At 40.5% G+C, this 18154-nt stretch overlaps 1 protein-coding gene across 1 annotated transcript; it reads left to right on the top strand.

Moving 5' to 3' along the window:
- The first annotated feature begins 665 nt into the window (after positions 1–665).
- On the top strand, positions 666–15677 carry LOC114095045 (glutathione S-transferase A4). The gene is made up of 7 exons (XM_027938217.2): positions 666–761; positions 1697–1800; positions 7676–7727; positions 9445–9577; positions 11348–11489; positions 13106–13237; positions 15091–15677. Exons 2-7 carry the CDS (start codon positions 1714–1716, stop codon positions 15211–15213), a joined length of 669 nt encoding a protein of 222 aa, XP_027794018.2. The 5' UTR covers positions 666–761; positions 1697–1713; the 3' UTR covers positions 15214–15677.
- Positions 15678–18154: the final 2477 nt, after the last annotated feature.

Consider the following 18154-nt stretch of genomic DNA (forward strand, 5'->3'; position numbering starts at 1 on the left):
GGGGAATATATGTATGTGCAAAACTAGGAAAAATAGATGTAAATGGGGGAAAAGAAAGGCAGACTGCCACGTGCAGCGCCTCATTTGGATGTGTCTGGAGTCTTGGAAGCTTGACTACCCTACGTTCTCCTACAAATGGACCTTGAGAGCTTGTTTGGAGGTTCTAGCAGGGGAGCGCAGCTACTCGTATACCCTTGACCGAAGAACGGTCCTCCTCTATCGGGGAAGGTCGTCCTCTTCGACCGAGCGCGCAGCTTCGGGAGGGACGCACATGGAGCGGTGAGGGAGGAAGGGGACACCCGCCTAGCCAGCCAGATCAGCCGAATCAACCCTGGCGATCAATGGGGTGACAGATGTCGCAGCCAGATCGCCCTCACATCCAAGAAACGAGGCTGGGCTACAGGCTATATAAACCTAAAGACATTTACAACTTTACACATAGGCTGAGTTTCCTGATTACATTTTTGCCCATAACATGACTTTATAATTAAAATAAAACTTGCTCTAATCTCTATAAAGGTAATTTAAACCCTCAAAATGCTAAAATTGAAATGAAAGTGTCTTAAATTTGGGATTTTTTCATATTATCCAGAATCCCTTGCAGCTGGGTGGGGCATGCTAAATATTGTCTTCTTGATTGGTGAAGTCCTCCCGGAGCCTCGCCCATGTGGAGCGCCTCCTCCACTGGCGCTCCGCCCTCCTCGCTGCAGACAGCTGGCCGAGCGCTTTGTGCAGTTCGTGGCGCTCCGAGTGGACCCCAGGTCTGTCTTCCTCCCGCCGTCCCCGCCCGCCCTTTCCCCTCTTGTTGTTTCTCCTCCCGGCTATTCTCCGAGCCCCTTGCTGCCCCATCCATCCCTCACCCCCTCACTATTCAGACTTTTTTTTTTTTTTTTTTTGTCTTTCTCCCTCTTGTCTTTTGCACCTCCGCCCCCATCTGGGAAGACGCGGGCCCCTAGGTTGGGATTGGGTCATTCTTGGCTCTGGGTGCATTTTTATTACCCTCCTTTGCGGAGGTAGGCTCATATCGCCCCAGGCGACCAGGCAAGGGCTGCAGCCCTTCGTGGATTGAGCTGGGAGTGTCGTTTTCAGAGAGCCAAGTGTGGCCTGGGGGGATTTCTCAAGCCAGGGAATCATCTTCTAGCTGGGGGTAGGCACGTGCGGGGCCGGGAGGGCCACAGCAGATTCACTTCTTGCGGACAATAGCAATATTTGTCCTGTCCACCTCCCAGTTGCTGTGATAACATATGACGATGCATGTAAAACATGAAGATTCCAGTGGGCGTGCATTTCGCCCCCGCGGCCCTCTGTAACTTGCCCCTCCAAGCTGAATTTGGAAAAAAATCCTAAGATTGTCAAGGTCAAAAAAAACATCATAACGGTATGATGAATCTGTGGCATACTGTACTGCTAGCACAAATGTCTTTACAACAAATCGCCCCCAGGTTCCCAAGATCCAGAACAAGGAATCATAAATAGAAACAATATGAAAGCCAAAGCTGTTGTTTTTTTCTCCATGTTTTAAAATGGTGGTATGTTTTTATTGAGTGAAGGAAAATGCAGCAATAAAAGAAAACAATTTCCTGTTCCAAAATCCTGAATATTCATGTAGCTCCTGAGCACTGGCAAAGGACACCATATTAAAAACGTGGGTTGTTGGTTCCTGTGCGAGGAGCTGCCTGCTGCATTTGTTTTTCAGAAGCCTGAAAAGCCATCATGGCAGCGAGGCCCAAGCTCCACTACCCCAACGGAAGAGGCCGCATGGAATCCGTAAGATGGGTTTTAGCAGCTGCTGGAGTCGAGGTATCTCTCTGCTGTTTCTTCACAGATTTGCCATACAACTTTGAGACTTTTGAGGAAACAATAAGTTTCAGAGAACCTGAAAGGAAAGTGACCACAACACTCAGAGCAACCAAAAGATCTTTATTGCAGCAGTGCAACAAAGAGAAAGGAAAGAAAAAGAGAAGAGATGAACAGGGAGAGAGCAAGAGCAAGAGAGAGACAGAGAGCCCGCGTAAGAAAGATAAAGAGCAAGAGAGAGAGAGCAAGAGAGAAAGAGCAAGAGAGAGGGGGGCCTGGCAGGAGGGAGTTTTTATAGCCCAAATCGAATGGGGCCTCTGGGTCTGCAAGCTGCCTTGTTGGCCCAAGGGGGGGTTAAATGTTCAGCCTTAAGCAGGGTTGAATGTTCAGACTTGAGGCAAACAGGTGATAAAGGACCAGAGGGGGGTTTGAGTGCGTGGGCTATCTTGCAGCCAACATCTGTTCAGCCTGCCCTGCAGACAACACAGTTCAGCCTGCTCTGCACCCAACAGAACCTATTCATCCTTTACCAAAATCACAGCTGTGCTTTGGGTCAGAAGATTCCTTCCTGTCAAGGGACTTTTCTTTATAAATGGAATGTAATCTATGGATTTCTGTTTCTCCTTTGACTTTTACTTAATCGTTGGCCTCTGATCTAACACCAGTGAATAATAAGGAGAAAGGGAATTAATCAGAAAATTTCCAATTTCACCCTGAACATTTACTAATTATGCAATCTCTGGGTAAATTTCCTGTTGATAGCTTCCAAATGGCAAACCTTGGCATTTTGCCAGCATACTCTTGAGCAATGGTCCACATAGCATTTCTGTTCCTTAGGTTTTTTATTATGAAAAGTTTCAAATACAAACCACATCGAGCATTGCCATAAATTCTATGCATTACCCATCTTCCAGCTCAAAAGATCATTAGCTTTATGCTAATCCTGTTTGATCAAGCTCCTCCCTCCACTTGTTTTGTTGGAAGCATTTTTAAAGCAAAATTCAAACATCATATCATTTCATCTAGGAGGGCTACTTCCACATTGCTCTTGAATGGGTTGGGAATTTAAAACTTAACAACAGTGTTATCACACCCAACATTTATCACATTTCTTGTTATCATCTAACACTCAGTCTAATTGTCTCCGATTTTTTAGTAGTTTGTTCCAGTCCTGATCTAAACAAGGTCAACATATTGCATTTAATTTTGTGTCTTCCAGTATTTTAAAATTCTCTAACAGTTTTCCTCCACATTAAAAAAAAAAACTATACTTAGCAATAATTCCAGATTTATAGAAAGTTGTAAAATTGTGCCATGTAACCCTAAACCCCCCCCCAATGATCACATTTTATATGTCAAACTAAGAAATATGTGACTAACTACAGATTTTATTTGCTTTCACGATTTTTTTTCCTACCAACGTCCTTTTACTATTCCATGGTTCAACACTATATTTGTATGTTTCTCTAATTGCCCTCAATCTGTGATAGTTACTCAGCCTTTTCTTTATTTCACCTCCTTGATGTATTTTTGTAGGATTCTCCATGTCTGATGTTCTCCCATGATTAGATGGGTTTATGACTTTGAGGGCAGGAAGTGCCAAACTGATGTTCTCTTCTCTTTGCATCTTATCCTGGGTTAGATGATATCAACATGAATCATCACTGGAGCTGGTAACCTTGGTCGTTTGGTTAAGGTCTGTCACATTTCTCCATTGTTGTGTTATTGTTTTTCCCTGTATTCTTTGGAAGCAAATCATTAAGTCCAGCCCACAAGCAAAAGGATGGGAACTAAAGCTCCACCTCCTGGAATTTTTATGTAAGGAAGATTTCTCTACACACACACATACATACATACACACACACACACATCATTTAGTTATTGCTTAGGTCGTTCCAGCTTTGGCCATTGGTACTCTTTCTTTCTTTTTCTTTTTCTTAGCCCTTCATTACTTTCTGACACTATAAGATGCTCTAATGCTCATCTTGTATTTTCGCTGCTCTATTACAATCAGGTATTTCTCCAAGGAGCCCTAGTCCCTTGTAGTAGGAAATTATATTAGAAGCCAAGATCTGGGTGCTAGTTATCTGCGTCTGTTTCTTAGTTGTTTTTTTGTGGGGGAAAAAAAACCTGCCTTGTCGAATGTCACCCATTCTGGATTTGGCTTGTTTACCATCTGGGAGTTATTTTGAGGTAACATGGTGAAATGAGACTATCCTCTCTTCTCTATATTTCCTATAAGCTGCTCATTGAGCCCAGAGGTGTGATTAGATCCAGGCTTCTTTTTGTCTTAGATTTTATTTGCCTCGCCAGACTACATCAGGAGAACAACTTGGAAAGTACTTCTATTGTACCACATCAGGGGCTGCATTGTACCGCATCAGTGACACTGAGCTTGATATTGTAAACTACAATATCACTACATCACTTTTTCAACTAGTGGTTTTAGTAGCTACTAATCATCATCATCATTGCTAGGGATTACAAAATAACAATTTTTCTATCATTTCACCTGAATTTATTAATTTATTAATGATGATTCCCTTATAATGAATAATTTTTACTCCTTATTTAATTTCCTTGAAATATGGCTCATATAGAAAGTCTTGATTAATGTTTGGTTCTATTTACCCTTTTCAGAATAAATGGTTGTTGCCTTAGCAACTTCTAAAGATAACAAATATTGATTTGGGTTTTATTTATATGTTTTTGCATATCTTTATAACTTTCCACACAGTATTTTACAGTTTTCCAAACTGGTTGACATCATTTTTATAAACAAATCCTGTTTCTGACTTCTGTTAAGAAATTGGAAGATCTGATGATACTGGGCCCTAATTTGTACAGAGCAGCAATTGCTGGATCTAAATAAGAACTTCCCCACCATTCCCTGTTGTCTCAGCTTTTATTTTTTAATCGTGTGAAGAAAGGAAAGAAAGCAATTGTAGTCCCAGGACCTGAACCTGGTTGACTTCCCTTGTTTGTCACTTGTCTAATTCTGGCAGGGCTTTTGATTTTTTCATAGGTTTTGAATAGATACATGTATGTCATATACACGTATGTCATATCATCCTTTGTCAAAGTCTCTTTTTCCCTGCCTTCATTCTACCCTGCCCCTCCTACTCTCTTATGAGTCAAAAATCTTCCTTACAAAAGTTAACAAAATCTTTAAAAAGTTAACAAAAAGAACATGGGTCATATAATCACCTACCAAAGACCAATCGTATCGAACAGGCCGATGGGGTGGAATAATGCGCCTAGCGGGGTCTCCAGGGTGAAGAGAACTAAAACTGTCCTCCTTGCCAGGGCCAACCACATGGTGTATAGTAGTAGTTTCCAAAAGATGGTGTTGGGGGAGGTCACTCCCTATCTCTTTACCAAAAGATGATTTTAGCTAAATTTATTCTCATGAAGCCAGCAGACAAGTTTGTGTTTTCCAGTAACCCAGGACTGGGTGTTTGGTCCTCTTATGGAAAGCACACAGACCTAAGTAATGAGGTGCCTAGAAGTGGCTAGAACCTGCTGAAAATCAGCTGTCTTGATTCAGGGAATCAGCATCCTCTTCTCAGTCACTTGGTTTGAGCCCTCGCTGACATTGCTCTGAGCTGGTTGTTGGTCTTTGTTGTGCTTGTCTTTGATGCTTTGATGCTTTGGACTTCATTTATCTGAAGACCCCCTCAGAAACCCAGCAAATACCCATATTAAGAGGAAGAGTAACACATATAAAAGAGAAGACTTAAAGGCTAGGAACTCCTGATTCAAGACTTCTAAGTAACTCACTTAGAAGAAAGAGTGTTTGGTGTGGAAGGGGACAGTTCTCTATAGAATCCTACATGGGGAACTGTATCCTGGACTAGGGAGAAAAGACAAGTGACTGGGTGGATAGAAGTTGAGCTGCTGTCTCTATCCCTACAGCCATGGACTGTTACTTAGGATTTTTCCTTCCTTCTATCTCCCTGTCCCCATGCCAGTGCCAATTTCTCTTATTTACCAATGGTTTATAAAGCTTGATACAAAGCAATCAGTGAGAGATAGCATTTATTTAGCACACTTGTTCTCAGAAGTAAAATATCAGAATCATTCTTGTTTTTTTAAAAAAAATTATGCAATTCTGGGCCCTCCCAAGTCCTGAATGTGAGTCTCCCGGGCATATGTCTGTCTCCTGCTTTCCCATTTATGTTTTAAGTGATCATGGCCATAAAGCTTGAGAAACAGTAGCGTGAGAGAAAGCTACTTGCACCACCTCTGACCTTCCAGGAGTTAGGACAAATGTCCTAATCATTGTTGCCTTGAGGCTACTGCCCTCGTGGGCCTCAGATGGGGATCCTCTGGGGAGTTAGGACTCCTCTCCTTGCATTTTGAAGACCCCAATGAGTAGCAGAAGTCACACCTATACCCCTCACTCTGGTTCATCCACATCAGCCAGCTCAGATGGATGAGCGGAAGCCTGCAGGTGCTGCTACCCTGTTTAGCTCCACTCTCCTTAGAATGACCTGGGCAAGCAGTGCAGGGTCCCAGCTGCTGGGGACTCCTCCTGGGATTCTTGACACAAAGAGCATTGGTATGGAGCATTATAGAATGTGTTTCATGCTGTCGCCAGAAGAGGGCCTTGTTTTCATTCCTTTTTCTCACCTCAACTTTTAAATTTGAAAACTCAAACCTACAGAAAAGATGTGATAGCATGCCTTTCAACTCAAATCACCAGTTGTTCACATTTTGCTACATTTACATTTTCCCTTCCTCTCTGTATTTTTAATCATTTGAAAGAAGAAAGAATAAATAATTATTTTGATAAAGAACAATTAAGAAAATTAGCACTAAGTCCCTAACATCTAATATGTAGTCCATATTCAGATTTTTCATATTGTCCAGTGTCTCTGTTACATGTTACTTAGCAGATATAACAATTTCCCCTCATCTAATCTAGAGTTAGGCATTTGGTAGTTTTGTCTTAGAATGGGTCTAAGTCTCATTTTATTGAGAACAATACCTACTTCTTTCTTCTTTTCTTTTTTTTTTTTTTTCCCATGCTGTTAGCTCTTAGAGTTCAGGTCATTGTGTCACTGAATGTCCCACATCCTGGATATGCCTGATTTCTACCTTGAGATTAAATTCAAGTTAAATGTTTTTGGAGATGTTTTTACAGGTGATAATCTGCCTTTCTCCATTGGTCACAACAGAAAGCACAGGATGTCTGAGTCTCCGCTTTGCAGAGCCCAGTTTGATCATTAGATAGACAGTGAGATCTCCAGACCCTTCTATTGAAAGGACACATTTTCCCTTTATCACAATTAAGTAACTTTGGGATGATACTTGGAGAGTAAGTGAATGTTTTCTACCCCAGTGATTTTAGTGGCCATTATGATCCTTGTTAGAATTAGTTATTACACAAGAGGATGCAAAGTGAGGATTTCCTAATTTTATCATTCATTAGTATTAATACTTTATCAGTTAGCACTACTTCTTTTTCAAAACAGAGCTTTTGCCCCCTCCCACCATTTTTTTAGTATCATCATTTATGGGCATAGAGATTTTGTTGTGTGTTATAATCCACACCTGACATCATTCTTTTTGATGCTTGATTTGTCTCACATTTGATTAGGGAATCCATCTAAAATAGTGTCCTCCATGCCTTTTCCTCTGCCATGTATCATTCATCTGTGAGCACTTCCTTACTCTGACATAAAAGTATAAACCTTTTCTTGTAAGAGCCCTGGGTCATTTTGGTGGGTAGTGATATTTAGGAACCAAGATATGGATGCAAAGTATGCATTTGGTCTCTGTTTCTTGAAGCAATTTAAATTGATGTTTTCACTCCTGTACCTCTAATGATATTTACCTTCTTGTGGCGGGGGTATCTTTTTTTTTTTAAATTTAGTTTGATGAAGAATTTCTGGAAACGAAAGAACAGTTGCACAAGTTGCAGGATGGTGAGTATGAACATGAAACTATTGTCTACAGTACTGCTGAGTTTTTTGTTTGTTTTGTTTTTCGGTACCAGGGATTGAATTCAGGGGCACTCAACCACTGAGCCACATCCCCAGTCCTATTTTGTATTTTATTTAGAGACAGGGTCTCACTGAGTTGCTTAGCGCCTCACTTTGCTGAGGCTGGCTTTGAACTTGTGATCCTCCCATCTCAGTCTCCTGAGCTGTTGGAACTATAGGCATGGGCCATCACAACTGGGTGTACTACTGTTTTTAAAGAACGTATTTATGTGAAAGGGTAAAGATGCAGAAAATATTAAGAACAGTATCCTAAAACCAGAAAACTAAAAGAGAATATACAGCTGAAATTGCCAGGAAGTCACTTATTTTTTGGTGGTGGTGGTGGGGGGGGGGGGGGTTGGTAATTCAGAGGCACTCGGCCACTGAGCCACATCCCCAACCCTATTTTATATTTTATTTAGAGACAGGGGTCTCACTGAGTTGCTTAGCACCTCACTTTTGCTGAGGCTGGCTTTGAACTTATGATCCTCCTGCCTCAGCCTCCCAAGGTGCTGGGTTTACAGGCGTGTGCCACTGCACCCAGCAGGAAGTCCCTTCTTGCTCAGGAGTTCTAATAAAAGCTCACTGAAAGGCAGGAACAGTTCCTTCCCCATCCAAGTGAACAACCCTTCTCCATCCCTGTCTCCTCCCTTAGCCCCTTTCAACCTTTCTTCCATTTTCCCTCTCCATTTTGCTCTTCCCCTCCTTCTCATCCTTCCCCATCTTCTCTACCTAGTTACCAAATGGAAGTGAAATCCATAAAAGGCTTTTCTTTAGCTCCTTGGCCAGCCCTGATCCTCTGTGCCCATCCTCTGCATGGGAACCATCAGCATGCCCTTAAGGAATCCTACTAACTCTCTGAGCAATTTCCCAACCAGCTATCAGGTCCCAGGCCCAAGTCAAGGCTCCCTCTAGGGCCAGGTCTACAGGACTGTAATGCCAGCTTTTGTGTGTGACACTGGTCTGAAGTTAGTGCCCCAGCCCAAGGGCTGAATCTTTTCTCTGCATCTCATCACAAGGTTGGGTATGTGGAATGTGTTTGATATAGGTTTGTTGGAGAAGGTTCTGGGTTCAGTGGTAGCAAACTTGGTAGTAAATGGCCTGTGACTGTAGAAGAGGAGAAGCCAGCAGGAATACCTAAGAATCCGCAGTGCCTTAGGTTTCAGGATCAGATTCTCTCAGTGCTGTTCAGTGCACTCTGAAGTGACAGAAAGGTCCTGTTCTACACTGTCCAATGTAGCCACCACCCCCCTGCCACCTCTGACCACTGATACTTGAAATGTGTCTAATGTGACTGAGGAACTGTATTGTAATTTTTAGTATTTTAATTATTCTAATATAGGTATAAATATTGACTGGTGCAGCTCTGAACACATATCTCCAGTATGTGGCCTCCCCAATCCCTTGTCTCAGTGGTAGGTATTATTGATTGGGAAATAAGAAGGGAAGATTTACAACAGTGTTAGTTTTCAGGCTTCTTTCATGGTTAAATCTGCTCCCCTGGATGAAGTTGGAAGTTGAAGTTAACTTTCATCCGGGAGATTTCTGATATTTCCTAAGACAGTGGCTCCACTGCGCCTTTTCATTCAATAGAGCCCTTTTTTAGGGGTTGGAGAATGGGAAGAAGAGGTCAATTCTAACTCTGGGCTTCTGTTTTCAGGTAACCACTTGCTGTTCCAACAAGTGCCCATGGTTGAAATTGATGGAATGAAGTTGGTCCAGACCCGATGCATTCTCCACTACATAGCAGAAAAGCACCATCTGTTTGGCAAGGACCTCAAGGAAAGAACCCTGTACGGTGGCTCCTCTGACACCCTTTCTAGTGCCTTAGCTGATTAGCAATCCTCTGCAGCACACCCCATTTCTTTATGTCCTGAGTCATTAGTGTGAACAGGAAACATACCCCAGAAAGGCCATGAAGACTGTTTGGAAATTCAGTATAGAAAATATGAGTAAAATAAGTTTGGGCCATAATTCCTAAAGACACAGTCCTAAACATCAAAATCCCAAAAGTTCTAAAATTTCTAAGGTCTAAAATCCCAAAAGAAAAAAATCTTAAAAATATATTATTCTGTCTAGACAAACTAATTCTTAAAAATTCTTTTAGAAGACATTTATTTACATTTTTAAAGGGGTTTTAATTTGAGAAACATAAAAACATGGCAGAACTACCATAGCCTACTTTGCACAATAAAAAAAAAATCTGTTACCAGATATTTTTGCAAACATAAACATTCAGGTAAACTAACAACAGTCACATGGATATAATATTTATGAGAAGAAAAACAGTATTCATTAAAAAATAGGCCAAAAACCAAAGCATATAAATTCATGTCACTGTGGTTGGTAGTTGTGTGTATCTAGCTTCTCAACTGCAGTCATCTGGAATACTGAGAGAGACAACCTAAGACCTTTGGAAAGCTGGTCATATGCTGCAGTGAGGCTCCACAGAGTCGGTCACCCAGAGAGCTGACATGCTGAGAAATTTTATCTTTCACAAATGCAGATGTACAAAAAGGCCATCTCTTCATTTACTGGGGAAATGTCAACATTTTTATGTACATGCACAATGCTTAGACACAAAACAACCTTGGGATAATGCCCCTTTAGGGAGTCAAAGTTGCAAAACATACATAAAATGAATTAGAATTCTCTAAAATTCTTCACATAATGTATACCTCCAATATTGGAAATGATGCAAAAATGAAATACATGGAGAGTGAATTATAAAAAGTAGTGCTGGCAACTTAAAATAGTGTGTGGGGAGGGTGTCTGTAAAAAGATGCCCTGTCCCCCCCCCAAAAAAAAAAATACTAAAAAGAAAATTTGACTTCTAGGATTTAATATTCAGAATTTTAATCTTTCAAGATTGTGTCTTTTGGGTTTATAATCAGACTCAAGTTAAATGATAGAAAGGAATTGAATTCTGATATATCTATTTAAGATGTCATAATTTCATAATGTCATAAATATTTTAACATCTTTAAGTACTTCAATACTACTTTTTAACTTCTTTGAGTATTAGGATTGAGAAACAGACATTCAAGGCCTGGGATAGCATGCATTGATTATAGTTTGAACTGAGTCTGGTTCTTGCACTTTCTGGATACATGATCCTGGGCAAAGGGTTAGGCCTCAGTTTTCTATACATCAGGTGTAATAATAGCACATCTACGTGGTGTCATGGGATTCAGTGACATAATGGATGCAGAGTGTTTAGCACCATGACTGGTGTGCTCCAAGTATTCTGTAAATGATATTCATTATTTTTATAAATGTAAAATTTCACACCAGGAGCACTTGGTGTGAATGCTGGGGTGAGGGTGGAGGAGTAGGAGCTGGGGAGAGAGGGCAGCTGTGACTGTCAAAGTTCTGATTTGTGAAGGATGTTTTCGAACTGTAACTAGAATGGACTCTCTACCTTTGCTCTTCAGACAGTTTTAGGCAAATGTTCTTTGGTACTTAGGTTAGCAGAGCCTGAAGAAAAAGCACTCTATATTCTTAGATGTGAAAACCGTTAAGTTCAAGGAGGAGAACTGAGACACCTGCTTTTCTGTTTGAAGGATTGACATGTATGTGGAGGGGACACTGGATCTGCTGGAACTGCTTATCATGCATCCTTTCTTAAAACCGGAAGATCAACAAAAGGAAGTGGTTAACATGGCCCAGAAGGCTATAATTAGATACTTTCCTGTGTTTGAAAAGGTAGGTGGCAGAGAAGCCCGCATAATCCCATGGGGCATCACAGATGCCCTTTTCTGTTCAGGGTAGAATAAAGCTGAGCCCAGTTGAGCTTTACTAACGTAAGAGTTAACAGACTCCTAAGAACTAGCTAACTATGGCCATCAATACAGAGCTGAAGCCTTGGAGCCCCTCAGACTCTCTGAGGGCTACATTTTTCAGAAATCTAGCAAAAGTTTGTGCATTTTTATTCGTACTTCACCCAGCACTTACCTTGTATAAGAGAGAAAAGCAGGAACTACCTCATTCATTCAATCAACAAACACTCATTAAGACAGCTCTCATGATCAGACATCCTCCTTGATAGTTTGATGTGAAGAAACCCATTTCCGTTTTCTCTTCCCTTTGCTCTTACCTTTTGTGTTTTGCAGTTTTCTACTTGGTATTATCATACTTATTTCCCTGAGCTTTAAATCACTTTTTTTTCCCTTGAATCAGAAGGAATTTTTTTAAATGTTTCTATTAAAAACAAAACAAGAGGATATAAAATTATGGAAAGGCCTATTTGGCCAACTCCCTCTGACCATCTTCATGTCATTAGAGTAAAGAAAAAGAAGTGGCATTGGGCTGGGGTGGAGGGGTGTTCTGTATTCTAGTTTCATGGTATTTTTCCCATAAGCCATTCGTGAAGTAGGAGAGTCACTGGTGAGTCTAGTGGCCCAGTGGCCCATGTCAGGCTCCCTGTAACATAGCTATGAAGTAAAAATTATTATCCTTCTTGCACATAATGAAATGGAATCAGCAATCTATCAACCTGTCCAAGGTACGTGGTTAGAAAATGGACAGCCAGGACTGAAACGCTGGCCTCTGCGTACGCATTCTGGATTCACTGTGCTTTATCACTCTGGCTCTAGTAGCTGTGTTTGATTCAGAATCAATTTCGGGGTCCCTGTCAGACATCCCCACACGCGTATGTGCACACACGTATTCTAGTGCACATAAAAGTTCACTGAGAAAGGAAGAACACTTTGTTGCCACTGTTCTTTGCCTCTCCCTGATCAGAACTTGTTCTTACAAATCCCCATACCTAGGTGTTACCCTCAACCTCAAAATGGAGTCAGGATGAACTTAAGCCTTTACTTTTCTCTGTTTGGGAAGTTGTGAGGTTTATTTTCATGGTCAGGTTTGGTTTATTACTACAAGTCCCAAGGGTCACAGAACTGGGAAGAGAATGGACCCCTTGGAGACAATGTATCATTTAGGCTCCTGATATCACTCCACCCCTCCCTGACCTGCAGGGACTCATCATGGCCAGCTGTTTGCTATAGGTGCATTTCTGGAATGGCTTTATTCTTTTCTGAATGCAAAGTTCAGAAACTGAGGTTTTCGTTTCCCCTTTTAGGGTCTCATTCTGATCTACAGCAGATATTTAAGGCTGCTTTAATTTCCATACTTGTTTGTGCTTTCTCTTCCTCTCCCGCTTAGATATAGAGGTGTCCTCTTCATTACCATTGTTATAAAAGGATAAAAGGACAAGGCCACAATTTCAACCCCTTCTTAGATACTACACTGATAAAATAGCTTCTTCAGTTTTTTCACATGGAATATCATAACCAATGTAAACCATTTATATCCTGCAGGTTTTAAGGAGTCATGGACAAAACTTTCTTGTTGGTAATCAGCTGAGCCTTGCTGATGTGATTCTACTCCAAACCATTTTGGCTCTTGAAGAGAAAATTCCTAATATCCTGTCTGCATTTCCTTTCCTCCAGGTAAATAAAATGGTGTATTGGAAAACTGGCCCAGAATTCTTGGGCCTGTCTTCAGTTTCTGGTGAGTGTGTGTGTGTGTGTGTGTGTGTGTGTGTGTGTGTGCGCGCGCGCGCATGCGCACACGCAAGTGAGAGATAGAGATTAAGTTTTAGATTCTATTTAGTAGCCTGGTGTGGTGGTGCACACCTGTCACCTGTAATCCCAGTGGCTCGAGAGGCTGAAGCAGGGGGATTGCAAGTTCAAAGCCAGTCTCAGCAACTTAATGAGGCCCTAAGCAACTTAGTGAGACCCTGTTTCTAAATAAAATATTTTTAAAAAGGGCTGAGAATGTGGCTCAATGGTTCAATGCTCCCTGGGTTAAATTTCTGATACCAAAAGAAAAAGATTCTATTTAGTAAAATGAAATTAAGTTATAGACCTGAAATTGTTTTTCTGCTTCTCAAATCCTTACAGGTGAAAGATAATTGACATGAAAGAAGTTTTTATTTTCACTTTACATAACTAATAGGCAGTGAAATACTATACTATGAAAGATCTAAAGAGTCTAGGGTAAACGATAAACATCTAGCTTTTTGGGTAAACTGTGGCACCAGGACCTTGATATTTTATATCCATGAAGCTGACAACTTCCTTTTAAAACCCAAGGCGCGTATATGGAAACACAACTTTAATCTCTGAGCAGATTAAGTGTCAACATTAAAGGACTTCAGAATCTGATAGCAGATCCAGATCGGATTTAACAGTATTCCTGTATTGACTGAAGGGAAGGTAAAAATCATACAAGTTTTATTTACATAAATAGGAACTTCAAGTAAGTCTTGAAATGACAAATCATTTGGAATAAGCCTTCAAATATTAATATAATATTCAAAATTAGATAATACAAATAGATCTTAAGTAAATAATAAAAAGAAGATTGTCATATTTGTGTATTAATTGACATTAGCGTTTTTGTTAATAGTGAATGTATTTATGTTTTTCATATGTATACTTAATTAAGCTGTGTCTTACACATAATAGGCATTTAATAGTAGCTTAAAAATAAATGGCCTTATTTTAAAATAAATCTTATTTTAAGTAAGATAATTTAATAAGAGAATTTTTAAAGATTTGTTTTAAACATTAAAAATATTTTTAATAAATAATTTTAAAAGATTTTAAAAACATATATGAGTGTACATAGCTTCATATATATAGTTCAAATTTTTCATTAGAGCAAATGAACTTCTCAGTTACTGAAAATTTTAAGATTTGACTCTGAGTGAAAAACACATTTTTTTTTTTCTTTCTTTACAGTTTATATAAATATCTGGTGTCTGAGTGCCCGGCTCTGAAGCATGCCGCTGGCCATCTCCCACACATAGCCAAAATGAGAACTCATTTGCTAATAGGAGTAAAAAGAACAAGGAAGCAGAATCAAAATAGAAATTGTACCATCTGATGACTTTTGAAGCACTCTTATGTAAATGAATCATACATGTCCTCTGAGCACATCAATGCCCTTAAAGCATTTCCTGTGTCCTTTTTTTTTTCCCTTTTTCCTCTTTAAGCCAAGTATTACAATCGTTCTCTAAGTATTTTTTTTTTTAATTTTGCTGTCTCTGAAGAGAATTCACATCCTTGTGTGAAGCATGAGTTTTGCATAAACCCTGGTCTTACCATTGGAGACAAGGATTGCAAATAATCATTACACAAGATCAACCTTAGAGAGATGTTGGATTGCAGTTCTGGTAGGGTCCCTTCAACAGATGGTGGTGGAACAAATTTTAATGAGACATTTAATACAACCATATTTTCATAGTTACTAATTCTTTTGCTCTTAACTTTGAACTTGTATGCTTTCCTTTTTTTAGGAATACACAGTGAAATTAAGTAATTTCCCTACAATTAAGAGATTCCTTGAGCCTGGAAGCAAGAAGAAGCCCCCTCCTGATGAAATCTATGTGAGAACCGTCTACAACATCTTTATGCCATAATATGACCATCTCTAAATGGGAGCCTGTCCCCAGAGATGGCTGTTTCTGCAGTGCTATCTTAATTGCTCTCAGCTCTGTTGTAGTGCTGTGTGTTGAGTTGGGTCTTTCATGTTGAGGAGATCTTCTCTTTGAAACATGTCAACCTTTTTTTTAGTCCAGTGAATAATTGTTATGAGACACTTTTTGGAAAACCTTTTTTGGAAAATCTGGCATATGACTTAGATCTGGTGAAGTTACTCATGTCCTGTTTTAGTCCATCCTGATAATTGGCAGGATCTCATGTTCTCCCCTGAGTTCCTTTCTCTCTCTTTATATCTAAACCCCCTCTCCAGTCTCATCCCTATTTTTAATGTCTATTACAACTCAACTTTTAGTGAGTGAGTCTGCTCTGAGCTAAAGTCAAATGGTAGTAATGAATGCAGTTGATATTAGCCAAAATAAAGAATTTACCAATTATTGTCCTATTGCTAGAATCTTTTCATTAATTATTATGGAATCTAGAAAATATTCACATGGTTCAAAAATCAAGCAAGCCTTGAAAGTCTTCTTTCTAACTCTGCCTCCTAGAAACTGAGTTCCTCTCACAAGCATACACAGTTACTCCAGTTATCTTTAACACATGTATAAGAAAATGCAAATATATTTTATCATCTCACTACCCAAATGTTATTCCTAGGCTTCTAATATTTTTTGCATTTCAGAACTAAGTACAGTCTGTTAATACTGCCTTCAAACATGTGTTGCCTCTCAAATCCTAATTGAATGCCTATGGTAAGTGGGGCAGAATGTCAGGAGGCAGAATCATAGAATGGAGCCTCTGCTCTAGAAAAATTTACCACAGGGTGGAGGAGATATGCATATAAACAGCAGAAAGGAATTTTGGAAAAGGAAGAAATGCCACTTTTCAAATATCAACTACTCAGATATTAAAAAGCCCAGGAAAAGCAAGTTTTCAATGAGGGTTTCATAGCCAAGCTTTTGATGAGGGTCTAGTAGAGGGGACATACATCCTTCACTATATGAGGGATCATTTGCTCAGAAAGAATAAAAAGGGGGAAAAAAGACACTTGTAGGGTGGTTGGTAATGTCTGTCACAGCACAAAGGCTTCAGTGTTTCTGTTAGAGGGAATCCAGCACAAACACTTGTCACTACTTGTCTTTTGTGAGCATTCATCACTGTGATAATTAAAATCTCCGAAAGACCAAAGTCGGTGGCAGGTGCAGCACCCGGGCAGTTGGAGGAACAAATATCTCCTCCTGGGCTGCATCTGAGGGCTGGCCCAGTTCAGTCAGGCCCCTAAATGTAGTAGCCAACACAAGAAAAAGTGGAAATGAGTAGGATTTCACCTTGGTCTGAGAGAGACTGGTTTTTGCCTCTGGGAAACTGTTTAAACCCATGCAATGCGTGGCGGACACCAATACAATGGTGTGGTTTAGGGGAAGCACCTTGAGCCATACCTGCAGTGTGACAGGGTTGAGGCTTTGAGTCAGGTCATATCATCTCAACTCTGGAGGGGGTAAACACAGACCAACTTGGGTGCTCACTTGTCCATATCACAGACCCACAATGAAAATCCTGGGCACCAGGGGTCAGGTGAACTTCCCCAGTTAATGGTATTCCATATGTTCTGTTACACATTATTGCCAGGAGAAATTCACACTGCCTATGACTCTACAGAAAGGACTTTAGAAACCCTAAATTGGAACCTCCTGGACTCTGTCCTATGTATCTCTTTCCTTGGCTACTTTTCATTTGGATCCTGTATCACAGGTTCCTCATTCTGTCAGCACAAAAATCCCACATGAGGGAATCCTCTGACACTGAGATCTACAGAACTATAGCTGTGCGTATAGCAGCTTTCTGTGAGTCCTGAGGATGGTTTGGGGAAGCCCTTGAACTTGCAGTTGGTGTCAGAAGTGAGGGCAGTCTTGCACTGCTCCCTTTGAACTCTTCTGGAAGGAGAAACATTTTACTCTCATTCGGAGATTGATTTACATATGGGGACAGGACATTGACTTGATCACTCTCAAGAGATTGTATTACTAAGTTTTATGGAATGACAGTGAAATTGGGCTACTTTATACTATTATCTTGGTATGTTTTTACAATCTAATACCTCTAATGCCTGATTTTGATTGACAGCTTACTATGTAGTCATTTTGCAAACAGTGCTTTGGGGTTTTAATTCATTTAGACACAAGGGGGCTCTCGACACCAGCCCTTTGAGGAAACAACTAGAGGGTAAGGTTGGTTTCTGCACTTTAAATTAGAGGATGAGGGAAATGAAAACAAGAGGCATGGATGTCTCCAGTGAAGACAGATTCCCATGTCTTTCCTGGCCATGACTCTATGACCTTCACATGTCATTCACTTTCCATAGTAGAAACCAGTCTCCTCCCCTGTCCTGCCTCAGGACACACACATCATTTTTGGTGTATAATCCTACTGGTTAGTCTCAAACCTCCCATTGCCACTACCACCATCTCATTGCCATGAGTCACCAGACTTTGATAATACAGTAGAAGTTCAGAGATAGGATCATTTATTCTCAAACATAACATGTTAGAGTGTTCAGGGATGAACTCAGTTTATCTCCTCTGCATACTCCCAATATAATACAGGGTGCAAGACAGAGCAGGGACAAGGACCAACCCATGACAGGTGAACCAAGGGGGTTAAAGTGCACAACCATGTATAAATGGGATTGTTGCAAAGGCTCTGGAATTTAGGATGATGAGGGATGGTGGATTGAACATGGCACTGGTGTCTAGGTGCAGCATGTAATGAGCCAGGTGACACAGTATAAAGCCATACTCTCTCTCAGACTTTGGCCTTTAGAAAGCTGATTGTCTCCTGCCTCTGCCTGGCTGGAGCAGTTGTTATGGACCAAATTATGGAGGACAGTACAGAGCAGAAAGTGAACCCCAGAGGGCAAGGTCT

Source organism: Marmota flaviventris, chromosome 6 (assembly GCF_047511675.1).
Source record: "Marmota flaviventris isolate mMarFla1 chromosome 6, mMarFla1.hap1, whole genome shotgun sequence".
NCBI classification, from domain to species: domain Eukaryota; kingdom Metazoa; phylum Chordata; class Mammalia; order Rodentia; family Sciuridae; genus Marmota; species Marmota flaviventris.